At 44.6% G+C, this 16,547-nt stretch overlaps 1 protein-coding gene across 7 annotated transcripts in view; it reads right to left on the reverse strand.

Moving 5' to 3' along the window:
* TBC1D5 (TBC1 domain family member 5) overlaps nt 1–16,547 on the reverse strand; it is a 485,401-nt gene that overhangs the window by 14,614 nt on the left and 454,240 nt on the right. For all 7 annotated transcript variants that reach the window (XM_053668964.1, XM_053668967.1, XM_053668963.1 and 4 more), the window contains one exon: nt 13,239–13,338. In XM_053668964.1, the coding sequence (XP_053524939.1) occupies nt 13,239–13,338 (100 nt within the window). The remainder of the gene's footprint in view (nt 1–13,238; nt 13,339–16,547) is intronic.

Raw genomic sequence — 16,547 nt, forward strand, 5'->3', positions numbered from 1 at the left:
CAAGAAAAGGAAATAAAAGGCATCCAAATAGGAAAGGAGGAAACAAAACTGTCACTGTTTGCAGATGACATGATAGTGTACGTGGAAAATCCTATAGACTCTACCCAAAAACTGCTCGAACTAATTAATGAATTTGGCAAAACAGCGGGTTGCAAAGTCAATATCCGGAAATCAAAGACATTTTTGTATACCAACAATGAATCAGCAGAAGCAGAAATCAAGGAAAAAATCCCATTTGATATAGCAAAAACAAAAATAAAATATCTGGGAATAAACCTAACTAAGGAGGTAAAAGACCTGTATGCAGAAAACTATACAGCCCTGAAGAAAGAAATCAAGGAAGACACAAAAAAATGGAAACATATACCTTGTTCATGGATTGGAAGAATTAACATCATCAAAATGTCCATACTACCCAAAGCAATTTACAGATTCAGTGCAATACCTATTAAAGTACCAATGGCATATTTCACAGACATAGAACAAACACTTCAAAAATTTATATGGAACCATAAACAAGCCCGAATAGCAGCTGCTATTTTGAGAAAGAAGAACAAAGTAGGAGGAATCACAATACTTGATATCAAATTGTATTATAAGGCCACTGTAATCAAAACAGCTTGGTACTGGCATAAAACAGGAACATAGACCAATGGAACAGAACAGAGAGCCCAGAAATCAACCCAACCCTCTACAGTCAATTAATATTCGACAAAGGGGGCAGTAACATAAAATGGAGTAAAGATAGCCTCTTCAACAAATGGTGTTGGGAGAACTGGACAACTATGTGCAAAAAAATGAAACTTGAGCACCAACTTACACCATACACCACAATAAATTCAAGGTGGATAAAAGACTTAAATATAAGCCTTGAAACCATTAAAGTCCTAGAGGAGAACATTGGCAGGAAAATCTCAGATATTTCATGCAGCAACATTTTTACTGATATGTCCCCTAGAGCAAGGAATATAAAGGAAAGAATAAACAAATGGGATCTCATCAAAATAAAAAGTTTCTGCATGGCTAAAGAAAACAGTATTAAATTAAAAAGACAATCAACTGTATGGGAAAACATATTTGTCAATGATACCTCAGACAAAGGTTTAATCTCCAAAATATACAAAGAATTTACACAACTCCACTCTAAGAAGACAACCAACCCAATTAAAAAATGGGAAAAGGACTTGAACAGACACTTCTCCAAGGAGGACATACAGAAGATCCAGAGACACATGAAGAAATGCTCAATATCGCTATCAGAGAGATGCAAATTAAAACCGCAATGAGATACCACTTTACACCTGTCAGAATGGCCATCATAAACAAAGCAACCAACAACAAATGTTGGAGAGGTTGTGGGGAAAAGGGGACCTTAGTTCACTGTTGGTGAGATTGCAGACTGGTACAACCATTATGGAAAACAGTATGGAATTTTCTCAGAAAAATAAAAATTGACCTGCCTTTTGATCCAGCAATTCCACTGCTAGGATTATATCCTAAGAACCCCAAAACATCAATTTCAAAGAACCTATGCACCACAATGTTCATAGCAGCACAATTCACAATAGCCGAGAGATGGAAGCAACCTAGGTGCCCATCAGTAAATGAATGGATCAAAAAATTGTGGTACATATACAAAATGGAATTCTATGCAGCAGAGAGAAAGAAGGAGCTACTACCGTTTGCAACAACATGGATGGAATTGGAAAGCATTATGCTGAGTGAAATAAGCCAGGCAGTGAAAGACAAATACCATATGATCTCACCTTTAACAGGAAGCTAAACAACAAAACAGACAAGCAAGCAAAATAAAAACAAAGACACTGAAATAGAGAATAAGAGGACAGCGAGCAGAGGGGAGAGGGGAGGGAATTTATGGGAGGGATTTAGAGAAACAAGTATAAAGGACACATAGACAAAAACTAAGGGGGGTGGAAATGGGAGGGAGGTGGGGTACATGGGGCAGGGTGGGCTGGGATGGGAGAAATAAACTGAAAACTGTACTTGAAAAATAAATAAATAAAAATTAAAAAAAAGAAAAACGTATTCACAAATTCATTTGTGAAGCTGTTAAGTCGAAAGTCAAGGTGTTGGCCCTTCCCAGCATTTGGAGGTTGTCCACAACCCTTGGTGTCCTTGGCTTTGTCTCCATCATCACCTGGATTCTCCCTAAGTGTCTGAGACCAAATTTCCCCCTTTAGAGAAGGACACCTGTCCTTGGATTAGGGCCTACCAAAACCCAGTATGGCTGCACCTGAACTTGGTTACATCTATAAAGGCTCTACTTCCAAACAAGGTCACATTCACGGGCTCCAGGTGGACATGAATTTGGCAGCAACACTACAGGACACAGTGCAGCACCCAACCTGCCTGTTACATAGGATGAAAACCCTCCAGCTCCTCTAGTGAGCGAGGCCAAGGCAGCCCCACCGATCCTCTCCTGCAAGTAGACTGTCATTCAGGGCCTAGGCTGGCTCCGGCCTGTGTGCCACCCACACCCAGGTTGGGAGGCGGGGGACTGGGGGAGGAGGGCGGGTGGAGAGCCCAGAACCTTGGTATCATCAGCACTGTACCCTCAGCCAGAAATTCTTAGACCTTAATGACGAAAACCAGGACCATCTCCCCTGAAAACCCACATATACATTGTGGGAGTGACTTTCTCGCAAGTCCCCCCAAGTGCCACGGATGAGGGTGAATATGACTGAGACGTGAGGTGATCTGCTTGGAGAGGAGAAGTGAGCAGTGGCCAATTTCTCAGGGGATAAAAGGCCAGCTGCGGCCAGTTTGTCCGAGGGGAAAAAGGCCCTGAGCGCCCTCCTCCAGGGCCTTTTTATTGGGTTGTAATACATGGGAATACAGGGTGGCAAGGATCAAACAGTAGATAACATTTCGAAGAAATCTGAGGGCTTCTTACTATGAGTCGGAGTCTGTCAGGAACAGAGTTTTAGGGTTTCCTGCTAGAAACCTTAACATATGAATGAAAGCACTCTTAGCAGAGCAGATTTCACAGGTTTATCAGGAAGTCTTTGTGATGCCAGATTTTTCCTTAGGACACGCTCTAGCAAGGCAAGGAGCTGCACCTCTCCCCATCAGGTATTCGGGCTTAAGGGGATTAGAGCCAGGAAGCACTTTTCCCAGAGGACATGAGGACTCAGGCTATGTCAAAGCCAGGGGAGGGGGGGGGAACCAGAGTCCACTGCTCTTTGTTGCAGCCCCCCAAGTCCTTCCATGAAGGCCTCCCAAGTGATCAAGTCTGGCTTAGGTTGCCCCCCACTGTGAGGGGTCTTACCCATCAGTGACTTCTGACCAAGCTTTGGGGGCAGGGAGAGGAAACTGAGGCAGCGTTTGCTACCAGAGACAGGCTTTGTCTCCTGCGGCTTTCATTCCAAAGGTCATCCCTCGCCATTAGCCACAAGGGATGGAGATACAATTCCTAAAACCGGGCAGAGTGGTCTACGACACATAAGATGTTTGCTTAATTTTAAGGAAAAACCTCTGCTACAATCAACTAGGCTGACTAGTCTCACTGTAAGAAATTCAGGGTATAGAAATCCAAATGAAAACAAAGGGCATCTTCAGGGGCTGTTAACTGTTTTGAATACAAGAATTTTCATGTTACTAAGTACTGGCCATGTAAGCCCCTTGCCTGCCCAGTTCCACTACATGGTGATTTAAGGCAGCCCTTATGAACATTCTACTAATTTATAACCTCTCAGTAAAAAAATCTGCTTTAAGTAAGTTGCATATAAAAATAGAACATAATCATGCTATTTCATACTTTAAAATTTTAAAGGCAGAAATGTGAAATGTTTAAATTTTCAACATAATGCACATTTTTTATAGAAAAAAGCGAAATAATACATAAAGTCTCCTTTTGTTTCTGTATAGCGGGAAGATTATGTTCTTTATAACCCCCTTCTATTTAAGCATTGTCTACTATAAATGCTGGAGCAGTCAGACGAAAGGGGAAAGCCTCACATAACCACTAACCACTTCTGTGAAAATTATACAAAAATCTCATCAACATAATCCCATGGTGACTCCACTAGTTTTAATGAAATGTCATTGCCACAAAAAATAGATCTCTAACTCTAAGGGTAATGGGAATGGCACACAAAGTATGTTTTCAATTTCTTAAAAACCTGATTTTCCTCAAAACCAGAATAAAAGTGCTTTCATTTAAGTGGCTGGTACAGAAGGTTGACATAAGCCTACATTCATGAGGAGGGTAGAGGAAAGGTGACGAAAACAGAACCGACACCTGTCAGTGGTGGTGATGGAATTGGACCAGTTATTTAACCTCCTGGGGTTGCCTGCTGGGCAGCAACAGAACCTTCCTCACAGGACTCCTGTGAAGAATACTACATGAGCACAGCACCTCACCCACTGCAGAAGCTCAGGACGCAGTCCCTTGCATTTCCACGTGGCCACATTGCTTCATATGAGCATCCCGACAACCATTCTAGATGAGGGCCATCATCCTTGTGTAGGAAAAGGTAGCCGGGCTCAGAAATGCCAGGTCTGTTATTTGCAGTCTCATGACTGGAAGCGGCAGGGTTAGGACTAAATTCCTTCCTGATCACCTGCATCCACAGCCTCCTTCCACAGTGATGTGTATGGCAACAATGGAGGGGTGAGGTCTGCAGCGTCACAGATAGCATCTCGATCACCTTGAGATGGTAGTGCCCTTTATTTGGTGGTCAGCCAGAAACAGGAAGACACCTACGTGCAAAACAGACTGCCCAGTCATTTTGACCAGACCTTCAGGGGCCCTGGCACTAGCGTCAAATAGCTCAGGCTTTGATGACCTTGTGCGGTGACCCGTGTGTCAGGAAGATGGGAGTAACACCTGTCTCCGAGGGTTGTTTTGGAGGGTTACACGAGGTAATCAGAGTGGCCCACTGCTAACACACTGTCTCACTATGACTGTTACTGCTCAGTATGTTTTTCTCCTTCTCCAACACCTTAAATACCCAGATACGTGGATTCTGCTGGCTGAGGTTCTCACATCCCTGGGAGAGATTTAGTTATCTTGACCTCTGTCAACCTCATAGAAGGACACTCCCAGACTCTAAAGAAATATGTAGCCTATTGCAAAACAGAGGGGTCACCTTAGAGCAGACCTTGGGTCACGTGCAAGGCCAGAGTGGTAGTGGCTGAAGAGGTAGCCACTAGTCAAGGGGAGGGGCAGACCTATCACTTGTCACTTTTCACTTTGGCTGGACCACTGGGATTTCTGTTCACAGAGGAGACAGGCTTACAAGAAGACTGCAGACACCAAGTGCACCCTTTAATAGATGGTAGGTACCTCTGTGTGTCCGTGCAAATGCCACTCCCCTTCTAGACGGCCCTCTTCTCCTCTTCCCGGGGGGAATGTCACATCCCTCCCTGCCTTTAAACTGCACTCAAGGATCAGCTTCCCGTTAACAGTCTCCCCTCTGAGAGCATCTACTGTTGGCTCTCTCCAACATGTACTGTGGGACTCTCATCTTTATTCTCGAAACCGTAATGCATAGACAAGGCTCAAACTAAATGTTTCCTGAAACTGCCCAGGTCTGTGTGGCCAATGCTGGTCCCAAGGTCATCTGGTCCAAACGAGGTGGGGCCCTGCTCACTCTGTCCCGATTACTTCAGAGCCCTGCCTGTCCCGCCAACGTTTCTGAGATCACTGGTGCTCTGCGAGGACCTTGGTTTGCTTCGCCTGAAGCTACGTGTCACTTCCGGCATTTCTGCTGAATATTCTCTTTTGCTCTCTCTCCCTTCTTGGAAGTTTTACTCACCTCTTTCGAACACACTGAGCTCAGTTGCAGATCACCACCTTTCCACTTCACCCTGCCCTCCACCTACTTCTCCCAGCACCTGTTTTGTACACCAGAGAGCAGGTGCTTAGTAAGTATCGGCCGAATGACCAATGTGAGGCTTTCCCAGCAGCATCAGGGCTGATTTTTAGCTCCTGAGAAGCAGATGTAGTGAGATATTTCTCAGATGAAGAATGAAGGGGTACCAATGTGGTGACTGAGAAGTCTCAGGGAGGTGGAGGGAAATAAACATTCATCAGATGAGTCAAAGTACTGAGTATAGGAGAGCCGAGTACTGAGTCAGGCACTTCATGCTCAGTTTTTTTCGCAGATTACACAAAATGAATGCCCTTTAGTGAAGAGCAGATTACACAAAAAATATAACCAAGGGTCCTGCTTTGTAGCCACCTGTCAGAATGGCTGAGAATCCTAAACTCAGCACTGGAAAGAAGCGACACTTAGGACAAGCCAGAGGAGGCCAGGCAAATGTGTGCACTACTCTCAGAAAGCTTTCTGGCCCTGGCCGGGCAGCTCGGTTGGTTAGAGCGTTGTCCTGATATGCCAAAGATATCGAGCGTTGTTCGATATGCCTGATATAGAGCCTGATATTGCCGGTTCGATGCCCAGTCAGGGCACATACAAGAATCAACCAATGAATGTATAAATGTGAGGAACAACAAGTCTCTTTCAACCTTCTCTCTAAAATCAATTAAAAAAAAAAAGAAGTCTTCAGGCCAACAAACAGTTCTTTTAAGTAAATTGGGTGTAGTCAGCACAGAGCTCCAAATCTTTACCGGTCTCTGTGTATTCACAGGGTTTACCATCCTGACAGCCAGGGCAACGGAGCATGACTCCTCACAGTAAAATCATCTAGTCAAATGAGAGCCTTCGAACCGGGTTTACGATGGATGGGTGTGTGTGTGTTTGTGTGTAAGAGAGAATTTCAGGCCATACATGTTTTGCTGATATAAGGATCTAGGGAAAGTTAAGGGCCACTCCTCAATCGGGATGAAAAAATGGCCCTCAGCCTTCTTTACTTGGGCTTCTCCCCCACCCCTGACCCACAAGATCTTAAGCTCAGCTCGAGATGCTTGTGGTGGCCCCATCTTTTGTCTAGTGGGTCATTAACTGGAGAGGACAGGGACCGGAGGGCTTGGGCGGGCACCGGGTACGGAGAGATGAAAACGAAAACAGGCCGTGCGGTCAGGCGGTTTAAGAAACATAAAAAAACTGGGGCTGTTCCCGTGGAAGAGCATGTGGGGAAACGGCAGACAGCCAGAAAATGAAAATAAAATGATGGAAGATGCTGGTCGGCACTGAGGTCATGTGATGCCTTCACCGTGTGGTGTCTTAGCCTGGAAAAAGAGAAGGCGGTGTAAGCGGTGCTAAATTTTTCTACGCAGGTGTAGGGCAGGTACAAGGAAGACACTGACCAGCTGTCCCAGGGCTTCTGATAATAAAACCCGGGCGGCCAGGGGACTAGAATAGAGCAAGTACAGAAAGGCCAAAAAAGAACTGAATGTCAGGTTGAAGGCTACATCAGAGCTCCAGGGCAGGTGTGAGTTCTCTGCCCACAGACTTCAGCTGTGTGTGTGCTTTAAGCATGGGTTTAGGAATACAAGGAATTGTGCCCAAATAGTTTTAAGTTCTGTTGTTCCTCGCTGCTCCTAGTCTGTGATGGGCCAGGAGCATCAAGTCACCTGGGGGCTGTTGAAACGCAGAACTCCGGGCCCCAGTTCAGAACCACTGAATTGGAATCTGCATTTCTCCCCGGTACTTCTACAGAGGACTCTGCCACCAAAATTAGATGCAGTTCTTCAGACCACGAACAGCTCTGATCACAGTGTGGCTGACAAGGAGAGGGCTGTCAGGGGCCACATTTTCTCTGTTTTTCAAATGTCACCAGTTTATTGCCCTATTGAACATTTTCAAAGACATCCATTGAAGGTTGTTTTTATAAACAGTAGAAAATCAGATTTATAAAGTTCTTGCAGAGGCAAATAAACTAATTTTCCAAACTGGCCTCCTCTTATAGTTAATTTGTGCATAAATATTATGACAAGTGTAAAATCACTAATGGCATGTGCAATAAAACAGCAGGAGAGCTGAAATACAGCGACTAATTCAAGTGTGGCCTCAGCAGACGCATCAGTGAAAGAGGAGCCCAGGACTGGATTTGGGTCTGGACTCCTGGTGCCGGCTAGCTGTCACTCGTCCTTCCCTGGCCTTGGTTTCCTCATCAGTGAAATGAAGAGCAGCTGGATGGCTTTTAGGGCTTCTGCATCTTTACCACTCTAAGAGCCTATGGCGGGCTCAAGATGAGAGCACAGGAAATCTAATTTCTCTGAATTCACTGCGTTTAACCCAGCCATTGTTTGTGTGAACCACCAATGAAAGGACAAGCTGCTGGAAACCGGTGTCCAAATACCAAACAAATGAGAATACCGCCCCTGGGAGCAGGCAGGTGTGGGCACTGGCGGTCAGCAGGGTGAGCAGCTCAGGCTCTGCAAACAGCTGGCGGCTCAGCCCAGCTGCTCACAGATCAGGGAAGTGCAGGCTGCTCGCCCACGTGCAATTGCGTGTTAAGTGCGGCAACTCTAAAAATAGCCCAAGCTCAGCCCCGGGGATTAATACAGTGCTGTCAGTGTCTCTCAACTCAACTATGAGGGTGACAAGAAAGGGAGTTACTATGGCAACAGAAAAAATGAACACAGAAAGTCTTCTGAAACTGACGGGAAAAGTTTAGATCTCATAAAACACTTATTTTTAATTCTTGTCTTTAAATCTTCGAATTCAAATAGTTCAATTCTGTGGAGGTAATAAAATTAGAATTTTGATAAAACAAATACTCTTTCAGTTGTGGATTCCAGATCTATAAGGAAATACTTCTAACCTGTCAAATCATCCTTAATTAAGGGACAATTTGAATAAATGCCTTTATATAACTTTTAACTGAGAGGCTTTCTTCTCTATTTGTTCTATCAGTTATAATAATAGTCTTGAGCCATACTTGACATTTTAAAATTATTACTACATGTCTGAAGAAAGTGTAGGGTGATACAGAACTCTCTAGAAATGAAAGGAACTTTGGGGACATCATTAACACTGGAGGAAGTTTCAGAGGCAGGGCCCACAGCTCACACCGTGGCCCAGCGCAGGGCGGGGGTCGGCCATGCTTGCGCCCGTGCGTCATCAGTTCTGACTCGGTGTCCTCGCTCACGGGCTCACGCACATGATCCTAGAGTCCACACATGCAAACCCCAGCACCCTTTAGCATCCTTTGATAAAGGAACATGCGTTAGGTGTCGGGAAATGCGGCGCTGGTCCCAGCTCTTCCACAGAGTAGTTGTGGGGCCTGAGACAAGTGGCTGCTTAGCCTCTGGTCACAGCTGGACTAGTCACTCAGGATGCTCCCTGAGAAGGGCTGTCAAGAGTTAAGGGGAGTGAGGAAAGGATTTGTGTTGATACCCACTCTGGGCTATGCCCTGTGCTGGACTCTAAAATACATGTTATCTTGGCAGTCAACTGGCAAGATAGATAATTTTATCTGCACTTTATATAAGAGGATCCAATCATCACCAGGCTGAGCTAAGAAGTGACAGGGCCTGGTTATAACCCTGCATCTGTTTGATGCCACATGAAGCATTCTCCGCCCGCCGTACCACTCCAGGGCTCTGACAGCTGACTCTCGCCTGCAATAGGACGACTGACCCCCCCCCCCCACCCCACCCAGGTGTTAGTTACATGCACTTAAACTGTCTACAGATTTTCAGTGACTGTCTTGCATTTTCCAAGCATAGAAGATTAGGTGCCTTGGAAAGCACCTAATCTTCCCCTCACTCAGGCAATCGCTGTTACCAGTTATTTCCACATCAAATACACGGTGCATAATTCTGCCACCTGCCCTTGTGGTTTAGTAATATATCATGAGCATCCCCTTATTTAATGAAAATAAAAGTATTTTCATTTAATCTTTACAAAGACTGTATATCTAAATTATACTTAATCATTTTCCAATGGCTATTTCATTTGTTTCAATTTTATAATACTTGAATAATCAGGAAAGATTGAAAACATCATATGGAAAAATGCCAGGGTATTAAAGTCATTTTTGAAGAATAATAAGTCAAAAAGTAAATCAAGAGCTTCATCTTAATTCATCTTTGTGTATCCCTAAAATTTCTGCTCAGAATCCAAATTGCCTGCAATGCAAGAACAACCTTTAGTAAACCAATGTTCCAACACGTAGACAAAAAGAACTGTGTCTGTGGGCCCCTGGGTCAGGAATTCTTGTCGTGTCCCTTGCCCCACTTAAAAAATGTGGTCACGGCATCTGTGTGGCACAGAGAAGGCACGGCTGGGTGGAGGGACTCTGGCTGAAAGTGAAATCACCCCAAAACAAATCTAGTTTTGTGGTTAGCTGAAAATCCACAGCTTGTACGGGCTTTCTTCTAGTTGAAGTGCGCCCCCTCCCGAGCCATGTGCAAATGCTGCTGGTGCTCACTGGAAGACCAAAACGAGAGCAAAGGCCGTTGGAAAATTCTGAGGCTTAAGGAAAGCTGCTTTAAAAGCCGCTATGTGGACCAACAAGTTGGAAGTTTCCTAAGGGGATTTTCAGAGTTTCAGTAAATCTTTCTCTCTGTCACTTTTTGGTTCTCCTACTGTGATGAGAACCAAACTCGAGTGATGAAAAGGTCTACCATGCACCCAGGAGATCGAGAAAACACCAAAGCCACACATGCACATATACACGCACTAAATATTAAGATTAATGAACTAAAATGAGTTATGTAAGACACGTTAGCCATTTATATATAAACTATTTCTTCATTACTTCTTTTTTTCTAGATTTTATTTACTTCTTTTTAGAGAGAGGGGAAGGGAGGGAGGAAGAGAGGAAGAGAAACATCAATGTGTGGTTGCCTCTTGCATGCTCTCTACTGGGGACCTGGCCCACAACTCAGGCATGTGCCTTGACTGGGAATTGAACCAGTGACCCTTTGTTTGTTTTTCTTTTTAACTTTTTATTTTAGACTTAAAAAATTTAATTGTTGTTCATTACAGTTTTCTTTTATTCCCATCCCAGCCCCCCCCCCAGGCCCCCCCCCCTTTGTTTTTGTCCATGTGTCCTTTATACTTGTTCCTGCAAACCCTTCCCCTTTCCCCTGAAATTCCCTCCCCTCTCTCCTCTGGTCACTGTTAGCCTGTTCTCTATTTCAGTGTCTTTGGTTATATTTTTCTTGTTTGTTTTGTTGATTAGGTTCCTGTTAAAGATGAGATCACATGGTATTTGTCTTTCACTGCCTGGCTTATTTCACTCAGCATAATGGTCTCCAGTTCCATCCATGCTGTCGCAAAGGGTAGGAGCTCCTTCTTTTTCTCTGCTGCATAGAATTCCATTGTGTATATGGACCACAATTTTTTGATCCATTCATTTACTGATGGGCACCTAGGTTGCTCCCAGCACCTGGCTATTGTAAATTGTGCTGCTATGAACATTGCGGTGCATAGGTTCTTTTGGATTGGTGTTTCAGGTGAACCAGTGACCCTTTGGTTTGAGTCCAGTACTTAATCCACTGAGCCACATCAGCCAGGGCATCTTCATTACTTCTTTTTAATACATTTTAAAGTATGATGCCATGAGGTTCACATAAACTTAATTCTATATAAAAATGGTCATAAAGAAGCATAATAAATATAGTTTTGAAGGGGTGGAATCGGATGTGACAGGGTTTCTTGCTGTGATCAGAGATACTACCCTTTTCATCCGCTGCCAGGGTTTCTCCTGCTCTTTCCTCCCTCTTGAACCCTTTCTCTGAAGCAGTGGTCAAGCGAGTAGAAACAGGACACTGGCAGGCAACCAGCCACTTAGGTCAGCATCTCTCTCCATTCATAAGAGAACGTGTATTATCAGTACTTGCCAGAGGCAGCAGCGATGGTTTAGGCAACAGCCAAATGACAGCTGTCCTGGCCACATGCAATGGACTGATGACCTAACAGGCTGAGAGACTGATGGAGCCCAAAGTAGAAAGTCCACCCACGATGATGGCCCAGGGACGGCCCACTCGCAGGGTCCCTGTCAGTGGGAAGGGACGTTGGTGGATTCTCTCCGGTTTCCCCTCATAGGTGGGGTGCATCCTGATTTCTTACAATACTAGGTATTGCCACTCTCCAGTCGTGGAGCAGCGTATATGCCATTTCCATTACAGTACATGTCTTATTTTCTTAACTGGTTCCCAAACTACAGATGCCAGACACTGCACATGGGGAGTAAGACTGTCCACACGTGGGCTGGAAAGAGTAACAACGTGAATTATAAAAGCTTCGGTGGGCAGCACGGAGTTACTGAAGTTCACACATAGGTGATCCGGCCGGGGCCACTTCCAACAGAAAGCACAAAGCTTGACAAATGTTGAGAGCAGTGGCTGAAGGTTTTCTAATGTGACATATGTATGAGCCACACGTGCACTAGAACACTTTTTTATTTTTGATTTTTTTTAAAAGATTTTACTTATTAACTTTTAGAAAGAGGGGAAGGGAGGGAGAGAGAAGGAGAGAAACACTGATGTGTGACAGATATTGACCGGCTGCCTCATGTGCGCCCTACTGGGGACAAACCCACAGCCCAGGCATGCGCCCTGACCGGGGAATCAAACCAGTGACCTTTTTTCTTGGGGGACGATGTCCAACCAACCGAGTTTCACCAATCATGGCACACTATGACATTTCTTACACTGTACGCATAGTCAGAAGTAAGAAAAGATCATGTGGTCCTGACGTGTATTTCAGGGGCTGGTTAAAAACGTATTTTATTTTTATTTTTATTTTTAAAAGATTTTGTTTATTTATTTTTTAGAGAGAGGGGCAGGAAAGGAGGAAGACAGGAAGAGAAACATCAATGTGTGGTTGGCCCTCACATGCTCCCAAAGGGGGACCTGGCCCGCAGCCCAGGCAAGTGACCTGACTGGGAATCAAACTGGGGACCTTTGGTTCCCAGGCCTGAGCTCAATCCACTGAGCTATACCAGCCAGGGTATGGTTAAAAACATATTTAAAAATATAATAAAGCAAGCAGTGTCTATACAATCACATTAGTGATTACAGCCAGGTTGGCACAACAGTAGAAGAGACTGACCTTGAAAGCCCAACATCCTATTTCGCTTTGAAGCAGATAGATACAAAGGGCAGGGTTGCAGTTAAGAGTTGAAATCTATACTCAGACTGCTTGATTTTGAATTTCTACTTCACTTACTAGTGATATAAATCTTGGGAAATATTGTTAATCTCTCCGTGCTGCAGCTTCCTCAGCTGTACAATGAGAACAGTAACGAGGGCTGCTGTGAAGATTTCACGCGACAATTCACAGTAACGGCCGAACGAAAGCCCAGCTGCCGGTCCTCCCGTGACCGCCGCCCCTCCCAGGGCCAGAGGAGTTACTCACCGAGATGCGTGTCCATCACCTTTGCACAGTACTTGCACATGGCATCCAGGTCGTTCAGCTGTCCTTGAAGGAAAGAAATTTGGGCTTCTAAATCTTCTTCCTAAAATGAAGAGGGTAGGATAGGGAAATTTTTATAAAAAATCTAATACAATCCCCAGTGTTCTCCAGTGATCTGAACTATTTTAAAGAGGAACAATGTCTTCTGTCCCAGCCAAAACAAAAGAGCAAATGAACAAGAGTGAACCCATCCTTACCACTATGAACAAAACAGAGAAAGGGTATGTATGGGGGTCGGGAAAAACCTGGACTTTTCCTAACTGAATGCTAGTTTTGCGCCATGCATAAATGTCTACCCATACAACCTTGTATAAAAAAGTACAGATAATATCTTCCACAACTATTGAGCCCCACAGACTGGGAGAGTAAAGTGGATTTCGGTGAACCATATCCCCCAGGCAGCTGGTACAAACACATTACATTTTCTCTCACACACATATGGGAAACCAGAGATTTCCATTTGTACAAGACAAATCTCATCACTTTCCAGACAATGTTGTCTTTTAAAGAGTGAGATTTCCCCAGAGCACTTGGGAAAGTTCGGTCCCTGTAGCCCATACACAGCTGCTCTTACATTTCCTCTTGATAGGCCACTGGAACATTTTATTTATTTGACTGTTTCTGGCAAAAAATACCCTGGGTTGAGTAATTATCTAAATGGTGGAGTCAACCTAACTGTAACAAAAGGAAAAAAGTCTGTTTTTTTTTTTAAAGGAAGAAAAGAAGATACATGTAAAAAATTTCCCAAGAAAATTTAGAAGATTAATTCTAAAGAATTAATTCTAATTCTTTAGAATTAAAGAATTAATTAAAGAAGGGAGTCTTTCTCAGAGAAAGAGAATTAGCCTTATTAGGTAGGAAATTTTAAACTAAGCTAGAATACAAAGCAGAGATGTTGCTAGAGGTGGAATAGGCTAGAAAATGGGTTTTTCAGTTTTAGACGCTTGTCCTTTCACATAAAAATCCTGTGTCGTTAAAAAGAAGGGGAGAGAAACCTACTGCCGAGATATGCTTTTCGTAGGGGGCTGAGTATAATCTGACATATAGATGGAAATGAACAGTTGAAAAGGTAACTTGGAGGCATGTTCTGTCTTAGCAGCACACACACAGCACTGAAAAGTACTGTTTCTAACAGGTGTCCGGAGGATAAGCCCTTAGGAACGTGCATCCAAATGCCTGCCGTAGAAAACAGAGCAGTAGCTCTGCCAAACAAACTCCTGAGAAGTGCCCACTGTGGGCTAACGCAGGCCCTCACCATGGTCTTTATAGATCCCACCACGTGCTGCAGCCTCTCCTCTGATGTGCAAAGACAGGCAAATGCAGCCAGAGCACAGGAGCCTGTGGGTGGGTGGTGTCGCCTTCCTGACACTTTGGCTGGGCTTTAAGGTGGAAAAGGATGGGGTGTTTCGGGGTATTATTCTTTTTGCCCTGTTTCCGCTGAATTTCCCTGTGCTATCAGGCACTGCAGGAACAAGAAAACTGCATGTGTTGACTAAATGGTAGCTGTAGTTAGTTTCTAAAGTTGGCACCATCAAGTCCTTCCTCCCCTTAAACCTGGACTGGCCTCGTGACTTGCCTTGATCCACAGAATGCAGCAGAAATCAACTGTGCCAGTTGGGGGCTAGTGCAAGAGGCCTGCTGACTCCTGCTTTCACTAGAGGAAGACAGCTACTATGTTGTAAAGAAGTTCAGGCTAGAAAACTGAAAGAGAGGAGAGAAACTCTGGAGAGAAAGCAGCTGCAGGAGAATCTCTGAGTTCTAGGCACGTGAATGACGTCGTACTGGACCTGTCAGCTCCACCCATCTGCACCAGCTCAGTAAGTGACCTGTCACCATCACGCAGAACAGAACAGCCTGACCAAGCCTTGTCGAAATTCCTGGCTCATAAACCTATGGAAAAATAGCAGTGCGATTGTTCCGAGGAGTGGACTTTAGGAGCGGTTTGCTATGCAGCAACATACAGCTGAAACAGTGGTCAAACGGAAAGAACCCTAGACTGGTACATGGCCTGGGGACATCTGCCTTCTATTTCTGATCCTGCCACTCACAAGTCATGTAACTTGAGGTAATCCTCTACCCGACCTGGGCCTAAATTCAGCACTCTCTGGAGCAAGTAGACACTTTGCTCTCAGGAAGCTTACAAACTTCTAGTTGGAATAAGAAAGATACATCAGTTACTAGAGCACGAGGTAGAGTACACCAAAGTCATACAGGAACAATCGCTGGGGGAACCTGGTCCCCGCCTCCTGTCCCTTCTACGACATGAATTGCCTTTTCAATGTGTTACAGACACCAAGCCAACCGATGAGTCTAGAACCGCCTGGAGATGAGAGCTTGGCAGTCTGTTAACAGAAGGGGGCCCGCTGCGGCCTGAGTTCTTCCTCGCACGTGACTACCGACTGGGGGGCTGCCAGCCAGAGTGGGCAAAGGGCACCAGGAATGTACCACCTCCTGGCTTGAAAGCATCTCTGTTGTATCAGTTTAATTTGGATGAAGCAATCACTTCTTTAAAAATGCAAAAGCCCTTAGGAAATTTAATCCCTAGCAGACAGTCCTATCTCAATCTCAAGGATTTCTTTTTTATTCAGCTGGTTTTCATTTTAAAAGCTGGGATGGAAGAAGCTCGTCAGAGGAGAGGCAAGACAGCTGGCCTGTTGGGGGTGCGGTCTCAAGTTCAAAAGGGAGGTCTCGTCCTCAAAACGCCTGACTGTGCCGGCAGGAACCTTCTTGTAATGAACATGTTGACCAGACTGGTTCGCTCTGAATTGTGCGGCGCAGGGTCTGCACGAGTGTACAGGGAAGCCCCGAGGCCTGGCGGCCCGGACAGCACTGGACGCGTGACTGTGTGGAAGTACGGAAACACGGTTTTCCGAGTCTGCAGATGTTACTTAGGGCTCTGGTGGCAAGTGAAGAACACCGTGCTTTCCTAAGTCCCAAGTAAACCTCAACACACATGGAATGTGTACTGTAGAAAATGGCAACTGTCATTAATTTAAACCTCTTTTTCCAAAGGAAAGCTCACATGAAGACCCAATGTATGAGATAAGAAGAGTGTTCTGGTTGAAACGGGTTGAGAGACTATCCTTCTAGAGTTCACTTAAGCTTAAAACATTCCTAAACCCTTCAACTATAACTCAGACTTTATAAATAGAAATGGAATCACTTGGAGGCAAAAAGGTGGCTTGTCATTTCTTCCCCACTCTATAATTACAGATAAGAGAACCAGCCAAGAATCAAGCTTCTAAAATTGTG

The sequence above is a fragment of the Artibeus jamaicensis genome, unplaced genomic scaffold (genome assembly GCF_021234435.1).
Source record: "Artibeus jamaicensis isolate MK-2021 breed Jamaican fruit bat unplaced genomic scaffold, CSHL_Jam_final contig_519, whole genome shotgun sequence".
Taxonomy (NCBI): Eukaryota; Metazoa; Chordata; class Mammalia; order Chiroptera; family Phyllostomidae; genus Artibeus; species Artibeus jamaicensis.